Genomic DNA, 16,056 nt, shown 5'->3' with positions numbered 1-16,056 from the left:
TACACGTGGGTTACCACATGTATGATCATTGCTATTTGTTTTTACTGACGTGAAGAATTGATGTTATTGTAGAAGCATTAAGAAAAATCATCATTACCAAAACGTATGACAAGAGGTGAATGTCGTGCATTGCGTATTTAAATTGTTTCATTAATAGTTAGGCATTTGAAAAGAGTAATTTTCAGCGAGTGGTCCCTGTATAACTATTATGGAGAGACAACATATACTGTCACATGACAACTCAAAGATTGCACTAACTGTTCAACTGGTGTTGTTGCCGTGGTACTGTTGAAATATGAGCCACTTTGGAAGCATATATTTGTGTGTGTGAGTGTGCGCGCGCGCTTGTGTATATAATCTTTTTAACAAGGCTTGGCATCCACCTAAGTCTATGTTATTTCTATGTTTCCTGTGGTATTGCTGGAAATATTTTCATAATCAAAGTGGTAATTTTGCTTGGGCAGCATGGACAGAGAGAGAGAGAGAGAGAGAGAGAGAGGCGTGTTTTCAAGGCTTGTAGAATAATGTGTCTTTCATCTTAGAAACAAGATTCTCTTTCTTGGTGACCCCACGACACACACATACAGAGACACAGAGAGAGAGAGAGAGAGAGAGAGAGAGAGAGAGAGCGGGAGAGGAGGTGCGCTCGCTCAATTCCCATGTTTCCTTCAAATTGCTAAAACCCTTTCTCGTGTCTTCAGATCCGTCATATCTTGACAAAAATCTTTCTTTCTTTCTGTATCTTACTCCTAACCCAGGAGAACAGAACAGCTGTGAGCAGCCAAACCCTCATTCGCTGACACACCTCCTCAGCTGTTGTGGGCGGGGTCATTTTGAAGCTGTCCAATCAGTGTACGTTGCGCCTCCCACAGAAAGTCAAAGGAGGAGGATGAAAAAGGCACTTTATAAAGACTGTTTCCGCGTGCCGCTCTTTCGGACTGACTGCCTTCCTTTCCTCATTTCTTCCCATCAAAGGGGACAAGGAGCACTAAATCACACGCAGAACGCGGTGCTTGTCGGCAACGGAAGGCCCGTGCTGGTGTGTGGACTTCACGTGGGTCTGACAGAACCCTAAGCCGCGAGCGACGCCAATGCTGCTCTTGCTGCTGCTGCTGCCGCCTGGGAGCTCGAACACAAACGCGCTGTCCAGCCGCCAGGGTGCTGAAAAGCACGAATCGATCCTTCCTCGCGTGACGTAGTGGTAAGCGGCTGGAGAAAAGGGGATAATGGTTTAGACCACATACACACACACACACACACTACACACACACAGACACTCACACACACAGAATTGGCACAAACTACACCTAACATGCTATGTTTAAGAAAGGACTTTATCAAGGTACCTCTGAGTTGGCATTGTCAGGATTTGTGAATAATCAAAGTGGTAAGAGCGAGAAAACCAAGCAGACATAGAGAGAGAGAGAGAGAGAGAGAGAGAGAGAGAGAGATAATCAACTGAAAAGAAAGGCGAAGTGAGAGACTTTCCCCCGCCCTCTGCAACACAGCGTAGTCACAGGCGTACCAAACAAACTGATATGTAAGAGGACCTAACGAGGGAGATGTGGAGGGATACACGGCATTTGAGCTCGTGTGGGGGGTTGCCGTATAATTTGATGCAGAAGGAAAAGAGTTGACGTTTACACGCATTATTCTTAAAAAAAAAAGTGTCACGTCGAGTATGGGCTGTATCGCGTCCAGAACGCCAGTGGGTAAGATCCAAGACTTTTCTCTGCACGAGGAATGCTCGCCTGCAGCCCATGCAACCTGAGTTTCGCAACCGCTCAATAGCTAGCACGTTTTCCATTTTCCCTAGAGTGCGTATGAATGACCATTTTATGAGTAAGCCCACTGCCTCTGTGCAACCGCACGCTACTGTAGGAGTTATGCTTATGCTTGCTCTACTAGATCTGGTTAACGGAGCTACAGTTCTGTGTGTGTGTGTGTGTGTGTGTGTGTGTGTGTGTGTGTGTGTGTGTGAGAGAGAGAGAGAGAGAGAGTCTATGTGTTTGAAAGAAGAATGTTTTGGGAAAGGGGGATGTTGGTTCTTCCGCTCTTACCGATATTTACTGCACACGCAAGACTCTAGGAAACCATGTAAAAGAAAAATACGCGACTGAGGCTGAGAAAAAAACAACATTCTAATTTTGCCAAGACGTGCTGCAATGAACTTGTTGATACTGATTGTGCGATTGTCCAGTAACACTATTAAAAAAAAATGAACTGTTAGTGTACCGCACACGTTCCCATTGCCTTTAGACATATGTGATATCATACACACCATCCGAAACAAGACAGCACTGCAGTGCTAACAGAATGCAGCACCACGTTTGGAGGTTGCTAGGGGGACGGGCTTCAATCGTAGTTAACTTCCGTCTCTGTCGTAACTGAACCGCCGTAGTTGTTTACTTTGCCTTGCCTGTTAGCTAGCCTGGTATTAATCAGGCGATAGGATTAATCTTCAATTCGACTAATTCCTCAATTGCGCGCTCACTTTCAGATAGATGCAGGCTAATTTAGGAGACTGTGGTATCTCATCAGCGATGGATCACTCGCAATCCCACATGACTGTAGAAACCCATCACTGTCTCTCGCACCCGCAACAATAAAGAGAGAGAAAAAAAACCAATCATAAGTCTTCGCTCCGGACTGACACAAAGACAAACGGCTTCAGATTTATTTACAACCGGCGAATCGTTTTTTAATCGCCTTGTCTAATTATTTATGACACATCAGTAATGCTTCCACGGTATTCACGGGCCGAACATAATACTACCCCCACACGCGCCATTAGGCTGCGCTTCTCAACATGCACGAGGGACTCCAGGGAGCAGGAAGCCAGTAACGCACGAATACATAGTGAGAGCATTTCGGTTTTGAACTGATAAACAAAATCAAATAAAGCAAAAATGGCAATTTAATAAAAGAAAAACACTTCTTTTGGTAGTAACTCGTTTCTAGACAAAATATAATGGCCAGTAACAAAATTATACCGAAACATCTGTCTAGCGTACAGCCGTATCTTCAGTTATAGAATACGCGCAATCTTGAAGGCAGTATTGTGCCGGTGCCGTTGGTGTCAACAATCCTTGCACTGACTCTGCAAATCCGTCCTTCAAAGACTTGACACTTGGTGAGTGTAACAAGCGGCTTCATTTCTTCAGACTGGCCTTGGCCTAATTGCAGTGGTTTTTATACGAGTTCTCCCGGAAGAGACTGTCAAGGCGGCATATTCGTCTCGGAACAGTTACCAGGACAACGGCTGCTAGCAGGGTCCTCTAAACGGTTCACTGCAAAATGTAAAAGTCAAACGCTGCTTAGAGGAACACACACACACGCACACACACACACAGACTGAGGTCACATCCTCAAACACATACACACACTGAGCCACTGAGACTGAGTGAGGTCATTTCCTCTCACACACACACACATACACACACACACACACACACACACACAGATGGCAGGACCTGCCGGTGGCAGTGAAGCTCCTCTCAGACCAGCCTGTTGCTCTGTGTGAGTCTCCAGACGAGTACAGATGGTCTTTCTTCACTAAACCCAGAGAACGGAACCGGCCTTTTTCAAACAGAACACACACCGAGTGGCTAATTCAAAATATTCACTAGAAAAAAAAAATCCACGCTGCATGTTTACATAACCTGATAACTGCCCATTGTGTAATACTTTATGTGCCTGCAATAATAACAAGTACAGAGTAACATTATGGCACTTGATGCCTCTGCATTGTACAAGCCCCATTCCAGAAATGAGTGAGTATGAAACACAGACATACGGGGACCATGGCACGTCTATGAGCAGAGTCGTTCTTCTCTTGCGTAGATGAGAATGTTTCTCCATAACAAATGCTGTCTCAGTTTGTACTTGTTGCTGTTTGTACTTGTTGCTGTTGTATTTGTGCCTCTTGTATTTCTCACTTCTCTCCCATGGAGCTTAGGTAGAAGCAGAAGGCTCTGTGTTGAAATCTAAGAGCAGGTTTTTCACTGGCTGTTTTTATTGTTATTGTTGTTGATGCTGTTTTGTTTGTGTCTGCTCTTGGCCTCAGCTATGGGTTGATCGTGCCGTAAAACTATTATGAGATATAACTACGGTTCCTCTGAACATACACATCACGCAGGGAAAGAACTCAGGTGGAGGTTTGTAAAGGACTAAGGGTTTGGTCAGAGAGTCAAAAGAATAGCCCCAGAACTCTGGAACATTCCAAATTCTAAAAGTTCCCACCTTCATTTGTGTGTGACTAATAAGTTCAAATGTAGGATAGAACAGTGATGTCATAATGGAATCAACTGGACTTTACAGTGGAAGCTAATACAATGCTCAGCGTCAGTGCATTCAGTAGAAGCTTTGTCTCTCAGTGCGTGTTGGATATTTCTTTTGGAATATTAGAAATGCCACCTCCTTCAGTTGTTACAGCCCTGGGTTTAGGTGAGTTGGTGTTTGATGTCATTATATCCTGTACGTGTGTCTAGAGACCCATCACCTCCACAAACAATGCTTTCACTGCATGTCTACCTGTCAGCCAATCAGATGAGAGCTTTGGAGAAACGCTGCTTTGGCACAGGCAACCTGACCCTTCGTGATAATGGACGATGTTAACACTAGAGTGAGGGAGGAGGGTGAAAGATTGTGCAGAAGAAACTCAAGAGGTGTCCACCAGGCTATTAGAGACAGAAATGGTGGTAACAGATGAGAGAGAGAGAGAGAGAGAGGGAGAGACAACCAAAGGATTGTAACTGGAAACCTTTTTCATTTGCTCTCTCCTTTCCTCTCTCCCCCTCCTTTACTCTCTCTATCTTCTTTTTCTCTCTCTCCTCTGCACTCCCTCTCTCTTTCACTACATATCTCAATCTTTTTCACTCTTTCCCGCTTTCTACCTCTCTTTGTCTCTGTTTCTCTCTCTTTATTTGTCTCTCTTTATCTCTCTCTCTCTTTTCTCCCGTTCTTCATCAGACTGAGCAGTTGCAGTGTGTAGTTTCTAACTCATACAAATCAATGAGAAGAGATTGTTTGCCAATCAGCACCTCATAGAGTATCTATGAGCCTTGTATCATAAAGGGGAAAAAACCCATGATGACTGATTTAACACCAGAATTGAAATAACTAATGACTTACATCACCACTAACATTGCTCCCCAAACAATTACTGAAAACTGCTCTCACATCAGCAGGTGGATTTGGTTGTTTTTCTTTTTTTGTGGTACATATTTAGACACAACAGGTTACGTAAATGTCACTGTCTGTTACGCAGAGTGTGATGTCACCTGTGAGGTGTGATGAGGTCTGAGCTAACTTCTCTTCTTCTCAGCGGGTTCTCTCTCTTTCTCTCTTTCTCTTACTCACTCTCTCTCTCTCTCTCTCTGTCCTTTCTATCTGTCTGTCTGCCTGTCTCTCTTTCTCTCTCTCAGAGGCATCATAGAGAACTGGCACATGGGAGGTACCCCATGGCGTTTATCCATTAGGGCCCTGGAGCCTGTGACGTGTGCGTGTGTGTGTGTGTGTGTGTGTGTGTGTGTCTGTGTTCATGTTTGCGTGTGCGTGTGCGTATGCCTGTGAGTCAGTGAGTATGATGGTGACCGTCAGAATGCAAGCTGTTGCATGAATCTCAAAACAGACAGATGGATAAAAAGGAAAAGTGAATAATCACACAGAGAAGAAAGAATAATTTGGTGAAAAATAGTGGAGCTCTGTTCCAGACAGCTGATTTTTGTCACTTCTTCTGCTGTACCGGAAGTCTCTGTGGTGGTTGTGATGATGATAATGATGATGAGGATGATGATAAAGAGCAGAATTGAATATTGAGAAGAAGAGACAAAACAAACACTTTTGCATCTTGGCTGCATGTCGTAGCATGAGGTTATTAAAAAAAAACATGCACGAGTTCAATCTCCCGTGGCAACCCTTCCATCCCTTCATTCAGCACAATCCCATAATGCTAGACTGAGTTACCATGGCGGTGGATGGAACACCTTGTCCTGATTGGTCAGGTTGGCTGTCAGTCAGCATTCTTTTCCCCTCCCCCACAGTGACAAGGGAGCGAGCGTTGTATGTGGACTGGAGCGAACCAGGTTCTCTGTCAGAACTGGCTCTGGTAGCCAACACACGGACCCGTTTGGCTCCCGGTTTATGGCCGTCACACTGGAACCACGACCAACACACTGAGGTGCACTGTCCTTTCTATAGACCTTAAACGAAAAAGAAAAACATAGAGTTAGTCTTAGAGCTACAAAGAAAGCAAGATAAAGGACTTCCTGCTCTTTCTCTTCACTGTCTCTGTGATTCTGTGATGGCTGTATCTTGGTATACAGTGGCTCTTTTAAACTACACAAAATATTCTTCTTTTAGAAAAAGACTTGAGTAAACCACAATGACCAATAAGCCTCCGCTCGCTGGGGCCTGTAGGAGTGTTTCATGTTTTATCTTTTGCCAATTATAAGATATCTGCTAGATTTCTACTTTGGAAACTTAAAGATGACATACATCTAAAAAAAAAAAAATCCACAGGAAGCAAAGTATTATATTATTGTTCCCTTTCCAGTCCCATCAAAACAAAACAGAACAAAACAAAACAAAACAAAGCAAAACAAAACAAACAAACAAAGACTCATTCAATTACGGCTCTCTGTGTTCTCTGTAACTGCATTCTCCATATTTATCTGAACTCTTAAGAGTGCTGTAATTTCCACTAAGTAGATAAAACTGAAAAACTCCCTGTGCTAACACTCTCTCTCTCTCTCTCTCTCTCAGTCCCACTTTCCACTCTTTTCTGGTCTTTCGCTCTTTCCGCCTACCACGGTGCAAACACAAGCGCGAGCCAACGCGGAGCGAGTGCCTCTCCCCCACACCGCTCGCTGAGCCGGAGTTAGGGTTCTGATATAGTTCTATTGTTGAGGGCTATTGAGGGCAGTCTTTCATGTGCTATTTCTGTCTTCATTACATGTTTAATGGCGCTGGCCTATCTCTCTAGAAAGAAGAGGTAGGCTTACGGTGGCGTGCATCACGGGTAATAACCGTTTCATACCCTCGAAAGACTTCATTCAGGCCCATCTCGGCTCTTCGTCCATAATGTTGAGGTTTTATAATGCTGGTCCGCTTAAGTATCGCCTGTCTCCGCAGCGCGAAAGGGAATATACTACATGTAATGTAATGTAAGATGCTATAAAAACCACTTCTGATAGAGTTGAAAAAAAGATTAAGTTATTTTTTATTGAGCCTCCCTACCGAACACTGTATGCGAAGCAGAAAATTATTTTCTCAACCTTTCCCGGTTTGATAATTACCTAATTAACCAGTCCATCAGAGTCTTAAAGGGAGAGTAGATTCCGTTTTTTGCAGTTCCTCTCTCAGAGTTTCATTAAATGTTCAACGGTTAGTTACCTAATTATTTCGCAAGTCATTCAAAGTAATTAACGATTAATTTTTTATGCGGAATTTTTTTTCAGACCAAATCTTCAGTGGTGCGGTCGGGCGAAACCCGCGCAGACTTTTACTTAACGTTAATACAATTAAACAGCCTCGTGAGCGGCACAGAAGTTTCTTAAATCTATAGAATCTAAGGTCTCTCTCTCTGTCTCGCTCGCTCAGCCTTTGTCTCCAGTGTACAAACCTGAAGCAAATATTTGTTTAATGACTTTTAATAACAAAATTTATGCAATTAATTTTTACTCATATGGTGCTTTAGTCTGAATCAAATCGCGAATATTTGCGTCAAAATGTCAGTCTAAAGTTACGCAATACAATATTTAATATTACGCAATATTGCAATATCTTGAGTCTTAAGTATCAAAGCCGGTGCGATGTACCCAGTCCTCATATTAAGATTTACCTTGACGAAAGAGCACAATATTGAAAATATTACAAATCGCCGAAAGTTTCCCGTCAGAACTGTTTTTAACCATAAACCAGTTATGCTCTTTTCTAGAGCCTTGGTCTTTGACTGTTGATTTGAAAGGAGTAGAATAACCGCAGAAACATCATGTTGGGTTTTTTACTTCGTCTTCGTTCTTTTCTCCGAGTGATACGAGAGAAGGGCATTCATTGAAAAGTCGCATGAAGTGAAACGATCATACTGTTGGTCATTCTTCATATTAGCCTTTCAATCTTGCGTCTAATTTGCGTATATGGATAATTAAAACCCCTCAGAACATGAATTCTATTAACATTTGGATTCACGAATTTTAAAACTGTGGTAAAAATTCGGTTGATATTAAATTAATGCGGCAAAAAGGAAAATGCAGACTACATAAAATGATATTGACACGGGACATCTTCCGAATGCTACTCAGTACGTCCATACAGTATCGGTTAATGCATAAGAATCACATTCTCTTCAGTGAGTTGATATTGGCCCTAGGTTATTACAGGGATATTCATGGCTGTCTCCGTACCACGGTCGTTCTCTGTAAACTGCCAGCGGTCAGCAAACTATCTTTCCTTTGCCTTTCAGCACTCCTCCTATCACTATGAGATGCTCTGTCTGAAAATCTTCAGAGAGAGAGAGAGGAGAGGGAGAGAGATGCCATGAGCTGCCTGAATTGTAGCCACCATCGGTGTGGCGCATGTGACGTCATCTGAGATTCCTGCCGCGTAGCCCGGGTGAAATCATTCCATGGTGACCGGTTGCTATAGAAATGCTCGTTTCCTGAGAAGTTGGGCGAACGAAGACCGTTTTTACCGGCATAGGGGCGCACGCAGAGGGAGAGAAAGGGGGAGAGAGAGAGAGCGAGAGAGAGAGAGAGAGAGAGAGAGAGAGAGAGAAGGCTATCCAGGAACCAATACGTGGCATGTCTGCGAGGAAAATCTCGCGTTGCACAGTGTATTCCATGGAAAAGCTTCTCTTCTTCTGTGGCACGAGCTCGGAACAAGGAACTGTGAGCTATGGTTTCTATAGGTTTTTTACTGCTTTTGACGTGTCTTGCCCTTGTCTGTATGCGAATGCGCGCGCCCGCGCCCGTATGTGTGTCTGTATGAGGAGGAGAGACTGATAGACTGGGAGAGGTATGTGTGTACGCGTGTATGTACTGTCAACTGCCATCATTTCACTCTTTGAATATGTGTTATTCTGTAGGACATAACGGCACCGCGCAAAGCGGCTTGAGACAGTCGCTGTCCGAATGCTGAACGTTCTGGGGCCTTTACCCACCGGTCATCGGTCAGTCCGCGGTGCTAAGCGAGCCCTTGCGGTTGTGCAACCTTTCCTATAAGCTCTATATGCAATAATTAATGAATGAAACATACACTGAAAGATTGTGATCCAGTAGTGGAATGTTATTCTCTCTTTGTAGAATTTACTGAAAAATCTGTCGGCGACGTGGCCATGTTTCGTAGACGCTTATGAAACCTGTAGCTCTGCTCGCTGCAGAAGCAGCGGTCATTGGGAGATTGGTTTTGGGGCTGTATCGACAGATTGGTGCTGGCGACAGTATCGAGACTTCTGTTATGATTATTGTAGTCTGTTGGTGATATAAAGTGATGTCGGCGAGACGTCTCTTATTATTTTCGTTTTTTATGCCCCCTAAAAAATGCACTCCTTCATGTCTCGTGTCACATAATCGACCGATCTGAAAATCACCAGTAAAACGGCCGTCAGATATCTCCGCGGCTTTCTGAAGACTGTCTCACCGATTTACCGTTATGCTGTTTGACCTAATCTGAAGCTCCAGGGATACTGAGGTCGAGACCTAGCTATCTTTTAGTTCCCACCGTTTCGTAGCTGTGCCTTCAGAAGCGCTCCGCCGTTCAGTAGGGCAGTGGGGGAGTTTGTGATTTAATACGGCAGAAGACCAATGAGAATCATCCAATCTCCGCGCTGGTCTTGTTTCTGTCGCTCGTTTCTGGGCTCGCGAGGAGCATTCGCTCGCGTGCCTTGCGAAAGAGCTCAAATCTGATACTTTGAAAGCTCGCGAGTCGGAGATTTTATTTATTTAAAAAAACGTTCGTTTGTTTCAGCCCTTATTAACCGTCTGCTCCACTAACTGTGTCATGACACAGAAATCCCCGCTGCTCGCGAGTAACTTGACCGCAACCAGTAGCCTATTAAGGGAAAACGTTTGTCTGAATCGCCTGTTCATAAAATAATAATGATGATGATGATGATAAACAAGTCACAAGTGGCACGTGGTTTGCCATGCTATAAAAAGACAGAGCTGGTGATAGAATGTCTGTGACTGTGATGATGTGGTGTGAGTTTACAGTACGGAGAGAGAGAGGGTTGGAGGTATAGAGCGTTTGTGCTGCCACTGTGACTATCTGTTTTCTTTTAGCCCGTCCCCACCTTTTGTGTGTGTGTGTGTGCGTGCGCGCGCGCGTGTGTGTGTATGTGTGTGTGTGTGACAACTGGAGCAAGCCGACATTCAAAGGTCTCTCTCCCGTTTTGTGCGTCTCATGAGGCCAGAGGCGTCTTCTTTTTTTTCTTTTGGGGGGGGGGGGGGGGGGTGCAGCGACACTCAGATGGGGATAAACGTTTCTGTGTCATCTCGGGAGGGCAGGGAAAGATTGAACATACCAAGAGAACATGTGTGTGTGTGTGTGTGAGAGAGAGAGAAAGAGAGAGAGAGACAGAGACAGAAACAGAAAGATTCCCTTGCTTCAGGTTACAGGCCTCCCTGATGTTTAGCAAAGCTCCATGTGAGGTCATTGATTTTAGCAACAAGTTTGAATGAAGTCATGAAAAGTGACCTCTCTGACAGTGACTGTTTGTCCTGTGCTGAGTGTCCTGAGGTCGTTCTCTGTGAGTGATTAAATGTTGATGTGTTTATTGTTTCAATGCTTATTCCTCTCCAGGTAAATGTTGAGGACACTGCCGAGATGTTACCCAAATCAAGACGAGCTCTCACCATCCAGGAGATCGCCGCACTCGCTAGATCTTCTCTACATGGTACACACTCACACACACACACACTCACACACACACGCACACACACACGCACACACACACGTACATACACACTCACACGTACATGCATACACGCACATACACATACACATACACACACGCACGCGCGCTCACATACACACACACACACACACGCGCGCGCGCGCACACATACACACACACACACACGTACATGCATACACGCATATACACACACGCACGCGCGCTCACATACACACACACACACACGCACGCGCGCTCACATACACACACACACACACACACGGATCCCCCACACTTGCACAAACATTAATTACAAATGTGCCTACTTTCTGTTACATATTTGGCGTTCATGTTTTGAATCATCGTGTGTGTGTGTGTGTGTATCTGTAAATGTGTGTGTGTGTATGCAAATGTGTGTGTGTGTGTGTGTGTGTGGGTGCATGTGTATGTGTGTCCCCAGGCATCTCTCAGGTCGTGAAAGACCATGTGACCAAGCCCACGGCGATGGCTCAGGGGCGTGTCGCTCACCTCATAGAGTGGAAGGGATGGTGCAAACCCACCGACGCTCCCAACGCCCTCGAATCCGACTTCAACTCTTACTCCGACCTCAGCGAGGGAGAACAGGAGGCGCGATTCGCTGCAGGTCAGCCACCTCTCATTGTGACCTTTGACTTCTGAACGCCGACCTCACTGTCCTGCTCGATGCCACTAGACAGACACGAACGCAGACCGACGCTCTCTTTCTTGCCGTCCTCTGATTTCTTGCTTTTTCTGCGGTGGGACAAAAGCTCTGCTCTGTTTTTTTTTTTTTCTGGTCTGTGTTGCCATGGTGATTGTAATGTTTACCTTTCATTGGAGGCTCTTCTATTCTCCTTTCCTTTAATCTCACCCTCTTTCAACATGTCAATCAGCTTATCCTACAGCATCCTCAGCACTGCATGTCACACAGAATCTGTGTGTGTGTGTGTGTGTGTGTGTGTGGCTGTGTTTCTGAGAGAGACTGTCAGGCTCCTACAGGGGTACAGCCAACATGCGATGTCCTTACCACACACCCACACAAAGATTCTCTCTGGATCAGACCTCCTCTTACCTCTGGGAAAATAGCCAAACTCCAAAAGACCTGCTGTGCGCGCGCGCGTGTGTGTGTGTGTGTGGAGTAAGTGCAAGGATGAGAGATGAATGAAAGAATTGATCGCTGAATCAACACATCAGCGATAACAGCATAAAGAGAGAAAGAGAGACAGATAGAGAGAGAGAGAGAGAGAGAGAGTGAGAGAGTAAGAGAGAGAGAGAGAGAGAGAGAGAGAGAGAGTAAGAGAGAGAGAGTGAGAGAGAGAGAGAGAGAGCGAGAGAGAGAGAGAGAGATAGATAGATAGAGATAGAGAGAGAGAGAGAGAGAGTGAGAGAGAGAGAGAGAGAGAGCGAGAGAGAGAGAGAGATAGATAGATAGAGATAGAGAGAGAGAGAGAGAATGTTCTGATTGGTTAAACAGTTGGCTGGGGGTGACTTGAGGATTTTTTTTTTCTGAACATCCATTTCTGCTGTGTCATCCAGACTTAAGATGTGTGTGTATGTGTGTGTCTGTGTCCTTGTGTGTGTTCCTTTGAGATGGTTGCTTTCTATCTTGTTTCTGTGTGTTGGTGCATATTTGTATGTGTCATCCATTTCTCTATGAAGTTTGTGTTTTTATGTCTGCATGTAAATGTGTCTAAATGTGTGTTTGTGTATGTACGTATGTATGTATATGTGTGTGTATTCGTGTGAGTGTGTGTGTGTGTGCGCGCGTGCGTGTCTGTATGTGAGTGTGTGTGTGTGTCTGTGTGTATGTGAGTGACGTGACCGGAGGCATGTTGATTATGGAGGTCATTCGAACCTGGAGGACAGTAATGTGATGTCATCAGAGTGCGTCATCAGCGTCTAACTCAGTGTTCCAGAGAGAATGAGCTGTCAGTCAAATGCTTGGTCTCTCCCATAATAAGAACACCATCCCAATGACAACCCAAATCAACAGTGTGTGTGTGTGTCTGTGTGTGTGTGTCTGTCTATGGTGTGTGTATCTGTGTGTCCTAGTGTCTCTCTGTGTGCATCTGTGTGTCTGTGTATCTGTGCCTGTGTGCGTGTGTGAGCGTTTTAAACAGACTGAATATTTCATGATTGATGAGTGCGTGTTCGAGCGTCCTTTGAGGGAAGGGTGTGTGCGTGTGTCTTTGTTTAATTCAGGATACTCCCGGAAAAATGTCAATGTCAGAGGAAACACTCCTGTATGTTTGTATTAAGTACAATCTGAGAAGTAAAACAAGAAACAACTTTAAGACCCTATGAAACCTTTTTGAAACATTATGAAAACATTTATCTTTATTGAACAGGGTTTTTTTCACAGCTTTTCCACACATATTATGTCAAAACATGTCTTTCAGTATTATATTTAATATTTAACTCAATGTAGCTGACTGCAGTGCTATAGAACACACATACATGGGTCTGTAAACCTTCGTGAAAGTCAAATTCAACACATGCCACTCACAGCTTATGATGTAGCTTGTTCAGTGATAAGGTTTGTTTGTTTGTTTTTACAGATCTTCATTCCCTTGTGGCTGTCAAGAACCTTTAATGTGCCTCTCTATGTGTTTATATATTTTTAATGCATGAAGAGCTGTTTTTAGTCTTACTGCTTGGCTTAACATAACTTTCTCAGAGATTTACAACTGAGCTGTATCGTTGACTGAAGCAGATGCCTGCTGAAAGTCATATGAACTTTCAACCACGGTCAAATGCTAGCACAAGCTGACTCGCCCAACATTACAATAGGACAGAACCAATGTCTGTCAAAGCTAATAAAGCACAGTATTAATCTTGAATAATTAATATAGTGTGTGTGTGTGTGTGTGTGTGTGTCGCAGGTGTGGCAGAGCAGTTTGCGATCGCTGAGGCTAAACTCCGTGCCTGGTCTTCGGTCGATGCTGAGGAGTCGAATGACGATTCTTATGATGAAGATTTTCTTCCAGCTAATGAGCCTACAACGCAGAGTACAGGTAAACACACACAAACCCACCCACACCCACACCCACACACACACACACACACGCATGCAGGCAGGCACGCACGCACGCGCACACACACACACGCACACACACACACGCACACGCACACGCATGCACGCAGGGACGCACGCACGCACGCACACACACACACGCACACGTAGACACAAATTTAAAATCTCCTTTAGAACGTGCTAAGTTTAAAAAAATACAGGCTTCAGGCGTGATCAGTCTGTCCAGTCTTTATCACATGGGCATGGGTGAATACAGCTGACAGAGCAAAGTGGAGTCACGCAGGCAGAGGAGAAAGTATATATACCTTAAGAAAGTAATTCTTGATAGTCAGTCGCATCCCCGAGGGGGGGGTTGCCCTGCCGTATCTGTCCAACGGCCTGGAACAGCATGGTTCTCCTCTTCCTGGCACATACACAGGTCATGCTAATTGCCAGCATTAAACAGAAAGTTCTTTTCTCACAGTGCTCAGTAATTTTCCACTTTCCTCTAAACATCTAACATTTGGATACACTGAACACGCAGCTAAATCCATGTCGAAATATTTCCCACAGCACACACACCAACTCACACACACACACACAAACACACACACACACACACGCACACACACACACACGTATGTATGTACACACACCCATACACACACATATATGTGTACACACACACACACACACACACACACACATGCAAACACACGCGTGCACGCACATACACACGCACACACAGATAAAGTAGAAAATCATTTTCTCCATGTAGTACTTGTACATATCTGTAGCAGGTCTGTTTTAATTCTCTTATTTTCACTTTTCTCTATCTGTTTTTATCTCTCTCTCTCTCTGTTTTTCACACTCCCCCTGCTCTGCAGACGTTATTGTCCCACTGCCCTACTTTCCTCCCCTGTTAAAACATTTTCTTTTTTCTTTCAGCTCTGTGGTGCAATTTGATATCCCAGCATTCATTTCTCCTGCAAATTTAATGTGTTTCCAGCTTTACTGCAGCACACTGTATTGTTAGTGTATGGTGTGTGTGTGTGTATGTGTGTGTGTGTGTGTGTGTGTGTGAATGTGTATATCTTTGTACACGTGTGTGTGTGTGTGTCATTGTACATGTGTGTGTGTGTGTGTGTGTGTGTGTGAGCGTGTGTGTGTGTGTCTTCTGATTGTGATATGGATAGAGAGGGGAAGGGAGAAAGAGAGAGAGAGAGAGAGAGAGAGAGAGAGATGAAGAGAGAGAGAGAGAGAGAGAGAAACATGAGAGCAGTCACATGCTTCTTGTGATGACCTTTAACAGAATGTTTACTGAACATGCATTTCTCAGCTAAACACGTGTGAATCTCTCTGTTCTTCTCTAGAGTTTCATTTTGGTTATAAACCATCTCTATTCAGTATGCATACTGTACATACGCACGTCCAGTGCGCACACCCACACACACACACTAACACACATTATTCTACAGTATACTACTCTCTCTCTCACACACACACACACACACACATTATTCTACAGTATACTACTCACACACACACACACACACACACTCAGTGTTCTTCTCTCTCGTCTCCTGCAGATCTGTCCTCATATCCTCATTACCTGCGGGATCTCTTGCACACACACGTGTGTCAGTCTCACCTGCGTGGGAGAGGTGTGTGCGAGGCTGAGAGCGGTGTGGCAGTCGACCTCTCACCCCCGGTCGGGTCGCCCGGGTCACCTTCCGAGACCCTCTGCTCCAGCATGTGCAGCCTCGACGACAGGCACCCGTTGCTACGCGACCTCGGACGCCACGGAGACGGCCCCGTCGCTGCTGACCTCGCCGCCAAGATTCTGGGAGCTCTCCAAGGTGGGGAGGAGCTGCTGTTGGCCCGCCTCCAGAGGGCGGGGCATAGGCTTGGCCACTCGCCTTGTTGCTTGGCAACGTATTCAGAGACCTTTCTGTCGCCGGGGGAGGAGGATGAGGACTCGCCTTATAAGGACTGCAGGGGCGGAGTCTGCTGCCCCCCAGAATATTCCACTCGGAGAAAGGTCTCAGACGTCGCCTCATCAGGGGTCGTGTCGCTTGACGAGGAGGACGAGGAAGATGAAGACGACAGAGAGGAGGAGAGGGAGCACTGA

General features: G+C 45.0%; 1 protein-coding gene across 1 annotated transcript; it reads left to right on the top strand.

Annotated features, from left to right (window-relative positions):
* Positions 1-10,806: 10,806 nt before the first annotated feature.
* fam131ab (family with sequence similarity 131 member Ab) lies at positions 10,807-16,056 on the top strand. Its single transcript, XM_030776809.1, has 4 exons — positions 10,807-10,894; positions 11,355-11,537; positions 13,795-13,926; positions 15,515-16,056. Exons 1-4 carry the CDS (start codon positions 10,825-10,827, stop codon positions 16,054-16,056), a joined length of 927 nt encoding a protein of 308 aa, XP_030632669.1. The 5' UTR covers positions 10,807-10,824.

The sequence above is a fragment of the Chanos chanos genome, chromosome 6 (assembly GCF_902362185.1).
Source record: "Chanos chanos chromosome 6, fChaCha1.1, whole genome shotgun sequence".
NCBI lineage: Eukaryota > Metazoa > Chordata > Actinopteri > Gonorynchiformes > Chanidae > Chanos > Chanos chanos.
This window is presented reverse-complemented; position numbering and strand designations above follow the sequence as displayed.

Coding starts and splice junctions, on each gene's coding strand:
- fam131ab (XM_030776809.1), top strand. CDS start 10,825: ATGTTACCCAAATCAAGACGAGCTCTCACCATCCAGGAGATCGCCGCA. Junction 10,895..11,354: donor CGCTAGATCTTCTCTACATG/GTACACACTCAC, acceptor GTGTGTCCCCAG/GCATCTCTCAGGTCGTGAAA. Junction 11,538..13,794: donor GGAGGCGCGATTCGCTGCAG/GTCAGCCACCTC, acceptor TGTGTGTCGCAG/GTGTGGCAGAGCAGTTTGCG.